Consider the following 15,451-nt stretch of genomic DNA (forward strand, 5'->3'; position numbering starts at 1 on the left):
AAAAGCGGTCTCTTTTCAGGCTTGCTAATAAACAGAACTCAGAAACGATGTGCTGTAAAGTCATTGCTACAAGCTTGATTTTATTAGTGTTTGGTCAGTGAGTCTGCCCAGAGTACAGAATGAAAACCAGAGAATAAGGACTCGAAAACTGGTAGAAAACAAATTTAGAGTTGCCATCCTAGGAAGAAATTCCCCAACAATAAAATGGCCCCATATTCATTTCTCTATTCACAATTTATACTCCACTGGTTTTAACAAAGGATTCAAGGAAGCTAGGTACCATAAATGAAACTATACCTCCAGAGGTAAGGAGCCTCACTAATTTCTTGCTTATAATTATTTTTCAATTACAATACGACTATTAAGAGTTTAAGTTCCCAATGGAGTGGTACACAACGTTTCATTACTACTAGAAACCAAAGGAATGTTCCAGGGAAACAGACTATCATCATTTAGTGAGGAGGCGTCTGGCCAAAACCCCAGGCTAACATCCAGATGCCTGCAGATCAGCTAAAATCCTTTTAAAGGGCTTAGGTTCTCCAGATACCAGTTTTAAGTTTTTTTCTGGGAACCAGGAGTTTTTGTTGCAGAGCAGTTAACTACTTCAAGAAACATTCATCAAAATAGGTGAGCAATAGGGAGGGTGGGAGGGAGGGAGACGCAAGAGGGAAGAGATATGGGAACATATGTATATGTATAACTGATCCACTTTGTTATAAAGCAGAAACTAACACACCATTGTAAAGCAATTATACTCCAATAAAGATGTAGGGAAAAAAAAACATAGGTGAGCACGTCTCTAACTGCAAAGCTTTCTAAGCCCTCCCCTCCCCTCATACACTAGGCTTGTGACTGTCGGGCAAGTTCTGTATTGTTTGGCGACAGCTCAGCAGCAACAGACCCTCTTTAACTCCTCCCACACGGGCTCCTTTCCTGTTGGTCAAGGTCCCCTTGGGACCCTATTGGTTGGGTCCCACAAGGATGGGCGGCAAGTCCAACAAACAGGATTTCATCTTTTGTAGCTCCTGGATCTCGTCATTCCAAGGGCCATAGTGTACCAGCAGAACCTTTTCTGCCTGTTGTATTGTGTTCAGAGCTTCGGGTATTGCAAACCTGAACCAAAGGAGGTAAGAGGGGTGAATCCACCCATTCAACCAGGCAAACATTAACTGAGGGCCTACTCATACCCTGTGGAGAATGTAAAGTAGATCATTTTTGTCTTCAAGGATCTTACAATCTAGAAGGGCAGATAAGACTCTCAGAAATACACTGAAAGGCAGAGTTTGAGATGAGAGTTATGAAAAAAAGGTATAAAGATTCCAGGATTCTGAGAAACAGGCAGATCTCAAAGCACTAATCTGACATTTACCCCAAGGTTTACTCAGCAGTCTCTGCCTTAGAGTCACGGAGTCCGCCTATGTCCTGACTCTGCAGCCCTTTCCCTCTCTCTGACGGGGTGGACTGCCTCTATGTCTTGGGTATCAGGTCCACCCACCTCATAATCCTGGGACCGAGCTTCAAACACTCTCCCACACAGCAGCTTTACTAAGCTTGGACATATTCCGTCTAGAAATACTGACATCAGGGCCTCCTAGTGATCCCAGTTACAAAAGCGGATGAGGCATCAACTCATCGACCCTACTCTTCTTTCCCTTTAACCTTTAAAGCTGGGTTTCTCAACCTTGACACTGTTGACATTTGGGGCCGGAGAATTCTTAGCTGTGTGTGTGCGGGGGCTATCTTGTGCACTGTCGATGTTCAACAGCATCTCTGGCCTCCACCCTGAGTCATGACAATCAAAAAATGTCTCCAGACATTGCTAGATGTCCCCTGGGGAGCCAGATGACTTGTGCTTGATTACAGCTGCTTTCAAAGGAATAGGACCAGGGGGAAGGAAGAGGCCCTGGAGCTGAGTGTGCTGAGAATGAGTGCTAAGGGGAGGAGGTGTGAATAACTGTGGGGGGTGGGGGGTGGGGGGTGGGGGTGGGGCGGGGTGGGGGAGGGGACTGAGAAGAACCTCTATGAGGTGGCGGTGGCAGGTTGGGGGGCGGGGGCCTGGGCAAGTTCTTCCTGGGAAACTCCCTTCAGAGCTAAGAGCTTCCCCATATCTCCCAGGAGGAAATTCTAAAGTTTCAAGTTTGTCAGCAGAACAGAAGGAAGAATCTCTCCTAAACGGGAAATGAAGACGTGTCAACATGCTTAAAAGCACTGTAGAAAAAAAAAGGGATACACAGAAGAGCCTAATAAAAGAATGGTATGTGGCCTGGTGAAGTGCTAGGAAACAAGAGAAAGACTTACCCATTGAAGAAGATTTGGGCCAGTTTGAAGAGTTCATGGCCCATCTCAACACTGGTTGGCCCGTGGCGAACCTCAACCACCCGGAGACTCTTCTGTAGATGGGCGGCTGACTTCTCCCAGTCCCCTGTAAAGAAAGGAAAATCTGGTTCCAGAAAAGAACCACAGTCAACCGTGGATGAACATTTTCAAGGTAAGGAAAGCTAAATGGAAGTGAGAGCAGCCTCAGTTGAAAGACTAAGAGAGAACCAACCAGACGAGGCTAAGATCATGACCAAACGCACAAGGCAGGGTCATTCCTTGGAGCGGAAGGTGAAGACACACATCTTACCTAAGGCAGCATAGGCCTGGGCCAGGTCATCCTCGATTCCTCCCACCACGCTGTGTTCTGCCAACAGGAAGCTCTCAGCGGCATGCCGGCATCCCAACAACAGCTGAATGGCTCGCTCTATCAATTCAAAGGACAGTGGGCTCATTACAGACACAAACGCCCCCGTCTTAGAAATGAGAACCCAGCCCTTAAATTCTCTATGGGCTGGGCTGAATGTGGAAACCTCACTTTGTCTCCTTGGGTTGTGATCAACCCACAAGTTTTGTTCCAATAAAGCTGTTCTCTTATGTTTTCTCTTTCAATAGCAAAAGGTGCTGGGTGAGGCCTCCCCACATTTACTGTGGGTTTCCAACTTCAGTTTGAAGTGGAATGACTACATTCCATTTAAGATCATTATTTCTCTTGACTCAAAAATCTAAGCTAAAGGTCAACTTTCATAAAAATAGGGTAAATAAATTCCCACGATGTCAAACTCTAAGGCAGAGTTTTCCAAGGTAATGAGGGGTTCCATCACTCCCTTTCTGGAAAAAGCAGGATACTTACACCCATTGGGCACATGCCCCAATGCCCTTTATTTTTCTTATTTTTATTTTTTAAAACATTTATTTATTTATTTTATTTTTGGCTTCCTCAGGTCTTAGTTGCCACACATGGGATCTTTTGTTGTGGTGCGTGGGCTCCAGAGCATGGGCTCAGTAGTTGTGGCGCTCGGGCTCTCTAGTTGTGGTGCACGGGCTCCAGAGTGCTTGGGCTCTGTAGCTGTGGCACGTGGGCTCTCTAGTTGTGGTGCGTGGGCTCAGTAGTTGTGGTGCACAGGCTTAGTTACCCTGCGGCATGTGGGATCTTAGTTCCCTGACCAGGGATCAAACCTACCTCCCCTGTGTTGGAAGGCGGATTCTTAACCACTGGACCACCAGGGAAGTCCCCCCACTGCTCTTTAGAAGAGAGATGATGCTCTGATGAGGGCAGAGCAATTTCTCTAGGAAATTAGGTCATGAGGCCCTCGAATTAAAATAAATGACACTGAACTTCTGGATATGCACAAAGATCACGGATGTCAGAGACAACCCGTTAGTCTTTAACTAACTCTCTGATGCCTAAGAGAACAACAGCTTAAATCAGTTGGCCCTTTTTCAAGGACGCCAGGCAAACTGAGCTGGTAAGGGTTTGGTCTCATTGGCCTACAAAGCCATCTTGTGGCTGGCATGGGGATAATTAAATTCAATGCTTCAGTCTTCACCGAGTATCCCTGAATTCAAGGTGATCTCAAAATGAAGAAAAGGGAAGGGGCTGGAGGACCAAAGCAGGGAGCCAGTCTCACCTAGTTCGCCATTTCTGAGAAGCTTCCGGGCCATCCCCACCTGCTGCTGAAGGTCCTGTAGCTGAGAGACTAGGTGATCTCTGCTGACTGATTCCGTACAAGATGTGCTGCCACAGCTCAGAACATCATCTCCCTGTGGAAGTCAGTTTTGTCTTTATTCCTGTACCAGAGTCCGCTAGCGACACTGCATGCGCTTACATTACAGGATTGCTCCAGAGCTTCTGACCCTATGGGGGAAAGACGCCTGCAGCAACACACCATGGCCAAGGGCAGACTGGATCTGGTTTGATGGCAGCAACTGCAATGAGAGCAGGAGCCGATCCCTGCTTGAGATTTACTTTTTGCAACCAAATTAAACTGGTACAGACCACAATGTCTTTCCATCTTGATAGCCCCTCTCTTATTTCTCTTTGGGGCTGGGACTTTGGATGACAGACACATTTCTAGTGGTTATGAAAGAGCCATAAGGAAACCAACAGAAAAAAGGTGCTGGGTGAGGCCTCCCCACATTCGTCCTCGGGCTTGTGACTTCAGCTTTCCAACACAACCAGCTCCACGTTCTACTTACAGCTCTAAGACATTTGCTGTTTTTCAGACGCCAGAATCTGTGGCCCCATTTGGCAGTAGCAACCTGACTTCTCCGGAGGATCCTTTCCCACCCTCCTGAAGTCAGGGCCTGGGGGCTGAGTGGGGAGCACGTGGCTCCGATCTGGCCCAAATGGCTGGGGGGAAACTGTGACTCTGATTTTCCTCCAGATGCAGGTATCAGGTTGATAAAACACAGTACGATTTTTGCCCAGATCTCTGTTAGAGTACATATGTTTTTATCCTTCTGGACCGGGGGAATCTGACGCTGGAGCTGCTAGCAGCCATCTGGTCACCACAGGAGGGAAGTCTGTCTGAGGTTGGGCTAAATAATACAGAAAATGGAGCTGAGGGAGGTGGAAAGAAAAATCAGGTCTTGGTGACATTATCTGAGCCCCTGGATCACGTTGTATTTGAAGTACCCCTGCTCTGGGACTTCTGAGTGATTTACTTGAGCAAATAAATTCCCGGTCTCCCTGAACCCCAAATCAGTTTAGGTGGGATTTTCTGTTCTTTGCAAGAAAGAGATCACTAAATCCAACCTTTCCCTGTGGTTCCTGCAGGGGGGTAATCTATGTGCAGGGAAGATGGGCAAAAGGGAAGAGAGAGAACTGCTATCAGCACCTCTAAGTCCCAATGGCTTCCTCCTAAAGATTTAAAGCCTTTAGGCTGGATAACTGACCGCCAGGAAAAGCAAAGAGAAGGGAGGGGAGAAAGAGATTCACCTGCAGGAGTGCTCTGCAACGGTGACAACAGAAGGCTTCCTGCCTGGGCCCCTGCGAGGGTCTCTGCTTCTCACGTTCACAAGGGGGACAGTTGCAGTCAAAGAAATACTGAGACCTCAGCTTCTGGCACCTCTCGGCAACACCCATCCTGCTCTCGTGGGGCCCTGCAGAGACACCACATTGGCCAACATTTAAAGCAAGAGAGCATCAAGCACTACTTAAAAAACTTCAGCTTAGCGGAGGGTCTGGCCAATCACTCATCACGCGACAGGGACCTTTCAGTCAAACATTTGTGGAACTAGATATAGAAACAGGCTTCCAAGTTGCGGGGACAGGAAGAAAAAGAAACCAAGAAGTTGTTCCTGGCCTATTTTCAGAATAGGACATTTACAGGGATCAAGCAGGGAGTGTCTACCCGATAGTGCAGATACAACAGGGCCTAGCGAGGAGGCTTTTCTTCCCCATAAGTATGCACTGCCTCTGCCAGGATGCAGACTCTGCACAGGTGAGGCACCTGCCCTGTGGCTTGCTCAGGCGAATTCACCCTGTCTTTTTCTGCTGGAGAAAGGTGGACAGGAGGGAGGATGGATGGCTCACCATAGCAGTGGAGAATCTCTTGTCCTTTTTTAATCTGCTGAGATGCCCGAACGGTGGCGACGGTGCTAATGAAGGACACGCTGGTATTGGGGCTGCAGGAATGGTTCAGGAGGCTGACGACGGGGAACAGCCCCGTGGCAAGGCGCACCTGCCTGCTGTTCGTAATGAGGTTCTTTTCAGATCCTGAGAGTGCAAGAGGAAAAAGGGAAAAATGTGTCAGGACGCTCATCCTGGCCTCACCCTCCATTCCTCAGAAGACGAGCTGGGCAATCGGGCCTGAAGCGCGGCTGAGTCAGAGCTCCACAAGCTGGATCCGAGATAAATCAGACGGAACATGACTCAGAGCAAACTCTGGTTCCCGGGAAGCAAAGCGAATGAGCATGTGAAACGTCCACCAGAATCTTGGAACCTAACTACTGTGTCTCAATACCACAAAAAATTCAAAGATTAGAATTTATAGAGAGTAATAAAAAAAGAATTATCAGTAGGGAGCCTTCCAGATAGACAGTTTCATAATGTTCATGACAACACGGAAACCAGAGTACCAGATGAGGTTATTTCCTAAAGACTTTTATAGTCCAAGTGCTTTTGTTTAACTGGTCTTTGGTTGGTTAATAGAACAAGTAACCTAATTACTATCCTAAACTACATAGGCCTGTCATACATTTAAAAAAATCAGTATTTCTTATGCTCACCTCTTCATTCTGCCCTTTGTCCCAACTTGATGGGAAATCAGTCAAGCAGTAGTTCTCACTGAAAAAACTCTTTGGACCACTTCACTTCTATTCCAGACAGTCTCACGTCCCTAACCATCTCTTCTTTGAAGCACAATTAAACCAGCAATTTAACCACGTGATTGAAAATCAGGAAGGAAGGAAGAAAAAAGCCTCTAAGCAGTGAGGCTACTTCTGCACCAAGGCTCATGCACTTACATTCATATGTGAATTCTCTGTATTCTGCTGCAGGCCCACTTCCTCTTATTTTAGCCACAGTTCGAACTGGCGTGGTTATTCAGTTTCTCAGCCCACCACAGTCCAGAAACAGAGAACTACTAAGAGGCAGGTTTTCTGCCAATGGCAAAGGAGACGGGGACAGACTGGAGGAGGAGGCAGAAAACTTATACAAGAATAACAGCCTCAGGCAAACAAAAACACTAGCACCACTCCGAGCTTAACCAGAGGTTCTCAGACTGACCCCATACTTGCACGGGTTTTTGTCATAGCTATCTATGTCTCGGGAGGATGCATGTGCAGATAACCTTGGGCATACAGAAAGGCTTAAACTGTGTTCAGCAGCCTTGGTGTAAGCATGAGGAGATAGTGTTTCCGACAAAGCTGGTTGAAATATGAAAGATACTGGTACTTAGAGAGGAACTTTCAGTTTTCTGGAAAACTGATAAGCCATCAGATAATTGTGGTATCACCGTATATGCCAGGAATCTCAATGCACCAATCACCAAATAATGCGGTCTAGGTACATATGAAATAAATAAAGAAAATACAAACCATCATGTGAAAATGTTCTAGAAAGGAAAACATTAACTATAAGGAATAATATTGTCTCTCTGCAGACGATTCTGCAGAGATTCTGCAGATTACCTGCTGCTGTGGAAGACAAGAATTAGAACAAGTAAATAAAATTCGCAGGGAACCTAAATGACTCAATTTTAGTCGACAATTCTACAAATTGTATTGAAATCTTCCATTAGAGCTTCTCCTAAAAGCTTAACTGATTTTAGTGTCCCCTCCCCCTCACCCTTGTCCAATGCCTACCTTCTGGTACATGTACCAATGAGCAGCAGAAATGCTAAAAGGTAAGGAGGCAGCAGGAAGGAGTAGTGCAGGGCACAAACAGTCTGTCGTTTGAATAATCAGCCTCTGCATAGTTGGAAGTCGACTTGCATTCCCAACTACTGATACCTGGCAATCTATATTAGAAGAGCTGCTAAAATTTTCCCAGAGAAGATTATCACAATACACATGAGTAATGTCAGCTTCGTGAATTATTTATGGGTTACCCTCTAACAGAAGTAGGCCCAAGAACAGAGTGGGGTGAGTATTTATGTCAGAGTTGAACTTCTCTCTAATTATCTCTACAAAATTAAGTACTGATTTTAAAAATTATTCAATATTTTGCATTAGTCATCTGTTTGCAGAGATCGTAGAAAGTGAGAATGTGTATGTACCTTTACCAAATTTAGTATGTGACATTTTGTGCACAAAACAAACAAAAAACAAAAAAAGAGGGCCTGAATATTTTACGAAAAGTGTACCTTGCTAATATTCTTAGTACATTTAGTAAAGAAAAAACGGTTCATTCACAATACTTTCAGAATATACCTATTCTGGTAGATACTTTACAAAACAAGAAATTTTTGTGTAAAAAAAGTAATCAAGGACCCACAGTGAAGGTGGATTCCTTGGTTGCTGAAGAGTGAAAGCAAACGGCAGTGAACTGATCCGAACTTCCATAGAACCTCATTAAGTCTCGTGAATCTAGATACATCACGAATACGCCATTCCCACCTAGAGAGATACACACACACCAAGGTCTGGAATGCCATCAGTGGCCAGTTCTATCCCTTAAAATAAGTACCAAAGAGAGATTTCTGAGGAACTTTGATTAAATAGGATTTATACAAAGATAATAACATACATTTTTATAGGTTTTTGTCAAAGTCTATCCAAGTTAACACTTTAATCCTTCTTCTGTGCTACTAATGAAACAGCTGCTAATGAAATTCAATGAGAACACTAAACTAGGAGGTGTTGGAACCCCAAAGAAATAATAAAAAGGGATGAAACAAGATTAGAAATATTAGCAGATTGAGACAAAATTAGACTGAATTAAAAAATGAAAGCGAACATTGCTGGTGGGTGTGTAACTGGCACAACTTTCCTGGAGGGCAATTTTGCAATATGTATCAAGTGCCTTTTATGTTCATGTAGGGGCTTCCCTGGTGGTGCAGTGGTTGAGAGTCCGCCTGCCGATGCAGGGGACACGGATTCGTGCCCCGGTCCGGGAGGATCCCACATGCCGCGGAGCGGCTGGGCCGGTGAGCCATGGCCGCTGGGCCTGCGCGTCCGGAGCCTGTGCTCTGCGGCGGGAGAGGCCGCAACAGTGAGAGGCCCGCGTACCGCAAAAAAAAAAAAAAAAAAAAAAAAAAAGTTCATGTAAAAAAATGCTCTTATCATTTGAACTATTTTGTTTAAAGGAACTAATTAAATTAAAAAAGAAATACATGGCAGTGGGAAAAAAATTAAAAAACTGAAAATTATAGAGAAAATAACAGTCATTTATAATCCTCTCAGTCACCTATAAGACTTTAGTGCATTTTCTTACAGTTTTCTTTCTAGCCTTATATATGGACTTTTAACATAATTGGCAACATGGTGCACATGGTGATTTGTAAGTTATTTCTTTTTTTTTTTTTTTTTTTTTTTGCGGTACGTGGGCCTCTCACTGTTGTGGCCTCTCCCGTTGTGGAGGCTCAGCGGCCACGGCTCACGGGCCTAGCCACTCTGCGGCATGTGGGATCTTCCCGGACCGGGGCACGAACCCGTGTCCCCTGCATCAGCAGGCGGACTCTCAACCACTGCGCCACCAGGGAAGCCCCTGGCTTGTTTTTATGGAACTATTTTGATAACTTTTTCAATTTCTTCTACAATTACTAGATTTTTAAAGTATTTTCCTCCCTCTGGAAAAGCTTAGGCAATTTATATTTTTCCACAAAGTTGTTTATTTACTATTTTCAAATTCAATAATCTAAAATTGTATTAAATATTTGCTATAAATTTTAGAATAAATTTATATTATTGGCTATATCCTCTTCATCGTTTCTAATTTTGTGGCGTTTTCCCCTAGATTTATTAATTAGATTTGCCAATTCTTTGTCTCTATCAGGAGTCTGTAAACTGTAGCCTGTGTGCCAAATCCTGCCTGGTGCCTCTTTTTGTACATATGTGGTCTAAGAATGGTTTTGACTTTTTTTTTTTGGCCACACCATGAGGCTTGTGGAATCTTAGTTCCCCAGTCAGGGACTGAACCTGGGCCCTCGGCAGTGAGAGCGTGGAGTCCTAACCACTGGACCACCAGGGAATTCCTGTTTTCATGTGTTTTAAGTGGTTGACAAAAGGTGAAAGGAATAATTCTTGTGACATGAAAAATTTTAGGAAATTCAACTTTCAGTGTCAATAATAAACTTTTATTGGAGTCTAGCCAGGCGCATTCATATGTATACTTTCTACAGTTGCTTTCATGCTACAAGGGCAGTTGAGTAGTTGCAAAAGAGACCATACGGCCTGCAAAGCCCCAAATATTTACTATGTGGTGCTTTACAGAAAAAGTTGGCCAAACCCTGGTCTATAGGACACAAGCTTTGGTGGATATATCTCTGAATCCCCTATTTTATTATGTTATCTTGGTTTCCAGATCCTTATTGTTAATATATTCGATCAAAGTCAGAGTGGTATATTAAAGTTTCTTATAACTATGGAGTTTCTGCCAGTTTCTCCTTGTATACTCAGTCATTTTTGTTTTATAGACACAATCTCTATGTTTCCGAGAGCTAAGGTTGATGATATATTGCAGAAGAGTCTCCTTTACAAAAATAAAATGCCTTCTTTGTTTACTATATATCCCACCTTGAGCCCTACTGTTTCATATTAATATTAATACCCTGATTTACTTGTGATTCCTGACATGTTTTGCCCACTTTGTGTTAAGTGTCACTTTTGTAAACAGAATATACTTGGATTTTAATCTTTTTGACCCATTCTGAAAGATTAATTTAAGAGTTTAGCCCATTTTTATTTACTGTTATAGACTCATTTTTATCATCTCCCTATCTTTTGCTCTGTGAACTATTTTTTTAATGTTTTTTGTTTTTTCCCTAAAATGAAGAAAAAGGTTTACAAACAATTAAAAATTTACTAGAATAAAGTTACCACCATGTGAATAACTGTTTTTAATTTTAAAAATATAGAACAGTTCAAAGAAAAAAGTAGCAATCACCCATGTTTCCACTATCAGGATTCATCACTGTTAATTAAGATTTGGTATTTTTACTTCTAGTGTTATTTTTTTCTATGTATATATATATATTTAAAACATCATATAAATAAGAAAAAATCATGCATAAAATGTTAGAATCTTATAGATGAAGACAGAGTCTCCAATCCTCTTTCCGTCACTCCAGGTCTCCAGTATTATGCTACGTATCTATTTTTCTAGTCCTTTTTAGCCACAGAAAATACACGTATTTCTGGCTATACACAGTCTTCCTACCAAACTTCACTCTTAACAACTTGTGAAAAATTTTACTCAACACCTGCTAGGCAAATAAAAAATGGACTGTAATGAAATCTCATGCACGGGGAGCAACAAATTTTAGGCTAAGATTCTCTGACTGTAAGAGGGAGGCCAATGAAGGAAGGTGTATGGAAAACACTTTCGTTTGTCCCTATCGCTCTGCCATCCTGCCTCAGGGATTCAGCCTGAGTGAGTGGTCGCTGCTACTGTTTACCCAGAAAATAGTTTCCATAGTTTTTAGAGCTACTGACATTTACATCTTTTTTCTATGTTCTACTAAGTACTTTAGAGGCAAGACACAACAGAATCGAGAGCTGGCAGCTTTCTGCCGTATTATCTGGAAGCTCCATATACTATCTTTTACATTCAGAGAAACAAAAAATGAAAACAGTAGTTTTTAAAATGCCAGTGAATGTACCCTAGGGGAAACGTAATTCTGGAAAAACACTCAACGGATACGTATTTTAGAAGGTAGCAATGGCTCAAAGCAGCAAAAGCAGAAAAGAAAACGGAGACTAGCTTGCAGTGTGATTCTGTTGTATCACGGGATGAGGCCAGTGCTATTTCTGGATGTTCCACGCACTTCAGGATGCGGAATTGAGTCCTGCCCCAAAATACCTCTAGTGAAATACTATACACTATATAACTTGGCAGCTGAATTAAAATTAAAGATAAAAATATATAAACAAAAGGTTGACAGAATTCTAGATTACCTAATATGACACGATCAGAAGAGTTAAGCATGTATATAGTTCAGTGAAGCCACATTTAATATTAATCTGCCTATAAATCCTAGGTGTAGATATGACCTAATTCCTCCCCTCCACAGGGTTAATTAGGAAATTGAGAAAAGTATAATGAGCTGATTGAATCGAAACACATTATCTGCTAAAATGGAGATCACACAATAGAAATACTGGAAACACCATTTCTTTTCTAATAATAGTACCCATTGTCAGTACAGTCGTATTAGAGATGGCACTCATGATGCTGGGCACATGCAGCCTCCCCATCTACCTTAACAGCCTCTTCTATAGGGTCTGGTTCAGGAAAGCAGGGCTAGGCTGGTCTGTGTCTAGAGGTGGCCCCCAGATTTTTGGCCCCCTGACCAGAAGCCAGCCCAAACACAGGCTGGCCAACAGCTTACGGCAGCATTGTATGAAAAGCTGTGATGGGCCAGATTCCTCTCTCGGAAATTTAAAACAGAAGAATGGGAGAAAACCTGGCAATTGAAAACAGAAGACAGTAGCTGAGTCAAAGGAGTGAGTTAAGATTCTGATACCTTAACTACAGACCCTGCTCCTTCTGCAGTCTTGTTTATCCATTGTTTCAGCTTTCCTCCACAATCAGAAATTAATAGTGTAATAGGTTTCTTTTTTTAAACAGTGTAGTTTTTTTTTTTTTAGATTTTTTTTTGATGTGGACCATTTTTTTTTTTAAGTCTTTATTGAATTTGTTACAATATTGCTTCTGTTTTGGTTCCTTGGTCATGAGGCCCGTGGGGTCTTAGCTCCCCGACCAGGGATTGAACTTGCACCCCCTGCATTGGAAGGCGAAGTCTCAACCACTGGACTGCCAGGGAAGTCCCCCCACCTTTTTTTTTTTTTTTTTGGTAATAGGGTTTTAAAGTATTTTTACAAACAAACACATCAGCTTCACAACTCTGTAAAGTTAGGTGCGATTAAACTATCCATTTTACAAATGAGAAAGCTGAGGCAGAGTAGGATCAAAATAATTTGAGGTCACATAGCTTCGCAATGGCATAATCGTAAGACAGTTGTTTTTTCCCTTAGGCCACTGATTTGTTTGAATGCTACTGTTCTCTTTACAGTCCTTTCTCCGCAAACATTAGCTACATCAAGAAGAATATTGTAAGGCAGAAAAAAGAGTTTCCCTCTTACCTGTTTGCTGTATGGTTGTTATTGCCTGAGCATTACACTGTAGCTGTAACATGTGTCTCAGCATGGCCACTCCCCAAATATTCAACTCTGGATGCAACACAGGAGCCGCTGCTGCTTTCAGCTTAGACGATCTCAGACCTGTTGTGAAGGCCTGCAGACTGGCTGCTTCGAGCTGCCTGCACAGTGCAGAAACACTCAGAGCACAGAGGAATTTGTGTACAGGGCTATGGTTTCCGGTATGGGGTAAAAGGCTGAAGACAGCATTATAATTATTTTCATACTTCCCGTTAATATCACACCCAGGAATCGGGGTCTCAACTGTTTTGCCCTTGTTTTTACTCTCCCCTCCCAGGTCATAGCTGAGTATTTGCGCCAGATTCTTGCTTTCAGGTAAACAGGTATCCCTGTTAGTAATCTCACCACAAAGCTTATTTATGACTTTGCCAGCTTCCTCAAATCTAGCTAAAAGAGTCGACCTCAGGGCAATGTGGCAAAAAACACCCAGTGTGAGAAGCAGCCCCCCTAGAGAACACTCTATACTATGGTAGAGATCCCAGGCCTGCTGCAAACACTCTTGGCTGCAATACTTGGCATAGCTGCACCCATCACAGGGAACTGGGGCCAAAGTGTGCTTCAAACATCGGTGACAGTAGAGGTCCCCATTGGTAGCTCTGGTATCCCACTTGCTCTCGAGGCCACGATGCCATGGTGGCATTTCTCCTGGGTTAAGGACACTCACAAAAGCATCCTCTTTCACCAGAAGCTCTCCTGGGAGAATATCTTTTGTGGCAACCAGATAGCGGCCTTTTAAAGGGTCTGTACATAAGCTGACAGATGATGATGTGCTGGAAATCTGTTCATTCTCTTCCCTTAGGTCCATATCCTCAAAGGCTTTGGTTGGAGCTGCTGGGGAGGTTTCTGTGAGATTCTCCTTTTCCTGTACCTTTACCTTCAGACGACAGAGGGTTCTCTGCAGAACCTGAAACTGGGAAGCTGCTAGGGTTGGTTTGGCAGCAAAGTTACTTTCAAGATCACGGATGGTCTGGCTTGCCTCGTGTGGCCTCCCCAGGGTCACCAGACACTCCGCCTTACGCAACAGCAACTTGGGTTGCAATCTTTCTGGATATCCATGCGTCTGTGCTCTGACGATGTCTTTAAGGCATGTCTGCAAACAGAAAGAAAATCCCAAAATGACCCTTGGTCCCTACTCTTAAATGTCCACTTGAAAGTCTTAACAAAAATCTACAAGTTAAGGATTATTAAAAATGGAACTACAATCATGTGCTTATTTCTTTAAATCATATTCTACTGTGATCTTTTTTTTTTTTTTTTTTTTTTTGCGGTACGTGGGCCTCTCACTGTTGTGGCCTCTCCTGTTGCAGAGCACAGGCTCCGGACGTGCAGGCTCAGCGGCCATGGCTCATGGGCCCAGCCGCTCCGCGGCATGTGGGATCTTCCCGGACCGGGGCACGAACCCATGTCCCCTGCATCGGCAGGCGGACTCTCAACCACTGCGCCACCAGGGAAGCCCTACTGTGATCTTTTAATTGAATGATTAGAAACAGATGCTGAAGATATTATGTTTAACTGTCATTAAATATTTCTGATTCTAAGGAAAAAAGTCTTACAGATAGAAGCAGCATAGTATGATGATTAAGAGGGCATCCCAGTACGGACTCTGCCTCTTGCTAGCTGTATGACCTTGTGCAAATGAATTAATTTCTCAGTGTCTTAGTTTTCTCATCTGAAAAACAGGGATAATAATACCTCACAGGATAGAAATAAAAATGAAAATAAGGTAATATATCTAAAGTGTTAAAAAGATACCTGGAACACAGTATGTGCTCAATACATGGGAATCATTTTTGTAAGAAGTAACAATATAGGGAAGTTATAAAGGGCTAAATGTTTCACAAGGTCTTCCCACTGCTGTCTATAGTAGCCCAGGCCTTTCTTGCTTAGGGCCTGGACTTAGATTCTTGCTCTTCTCTCTTAGTCCAAAGGGCTTAAGTGTGAACTTGCGGTGACTCAAATAGTTCTTAACTCTAGGGTATACTTTAAATTTTTGTAGAATTCCAAAATGGATGTGCCCAAGTGGCATTTTAGAGTTTGTCCTTAGACCTCAATTTGGGGATAAGGAGGAAGCCACTCATCTGAAGTCCCCCCACTCAACAGGAATTTCAGTGCAACTTTTACTTTCCCACTCAAAATTTATATTGAGGGTGAGACTTATTATTGCAGGGATATTCTTGAACATGCTCCTCTACTTATTAAAAAAAAACCCTGAACAAGTAAATAGTTTGCGCACACTTGGAACCTGAAGTATTATTAGCAACGTATCTCATAGCTGATCTTGACACTAAACATTACTGACCCGCTGGATAGA

At 43.1% G+C, this 15,451-nt stretch overlaps 1 protein-coding gene across 1 annotated transcript in view; it reads right to left on the minus strand.

Annotated features, from left to right (window-relative positions):
- Positions 1-43: 43 nt before the first annotated feature.
- Positions 44-15,451, minus strand: part of SMYD4 (SET and MYND domain containing 4) — a 36,475-nt gene continuing 21,067 nt past the window's right edge. The window contains exons 5-11 of the mRNA XM_082860844.1: positions 13,066-14,230; positions 5,855-6,037; positions 5,258-5,421; positions 3,948-4,080; positions 2,627-2,743; positions 2,299-2,422; positions 44-1,113 (exon numbers count right to left, since the gene is read on the minus strand). Of these exons, the coding sequence (XP_082716970.1) occupies positions 960-1,113; positions 2,299-2,422; positions 2,627-2,743; positions 3,948-4,080; positions 5,258-5,421; positions 5,855-6,037; positions 13,066-14,230 (2,040 nt within the window). The 3' untranslated portion in view covers positions 44-959. The remainder of the gene's footprint in view (positions 1,114-2,298; positions 2,423-2,626; positions 2,744-3,947; positions 4,081-5,257; positions 5,422-5,854; positions 6,038-13,065; positions 14,231-15,451) is intronic.

Source organism: Leucopleurus acutus (assembly GCF_964270905.1).
Source record: "Leucopleurus acutus genome assembly, chromosome: 19".
Lineage (NCBI taxonomy): Eukaryota > Metazoa > Chordata > Mammalia > Artiodactyla > Delphinidae > Leucopleurus > Leucopleurus acutus.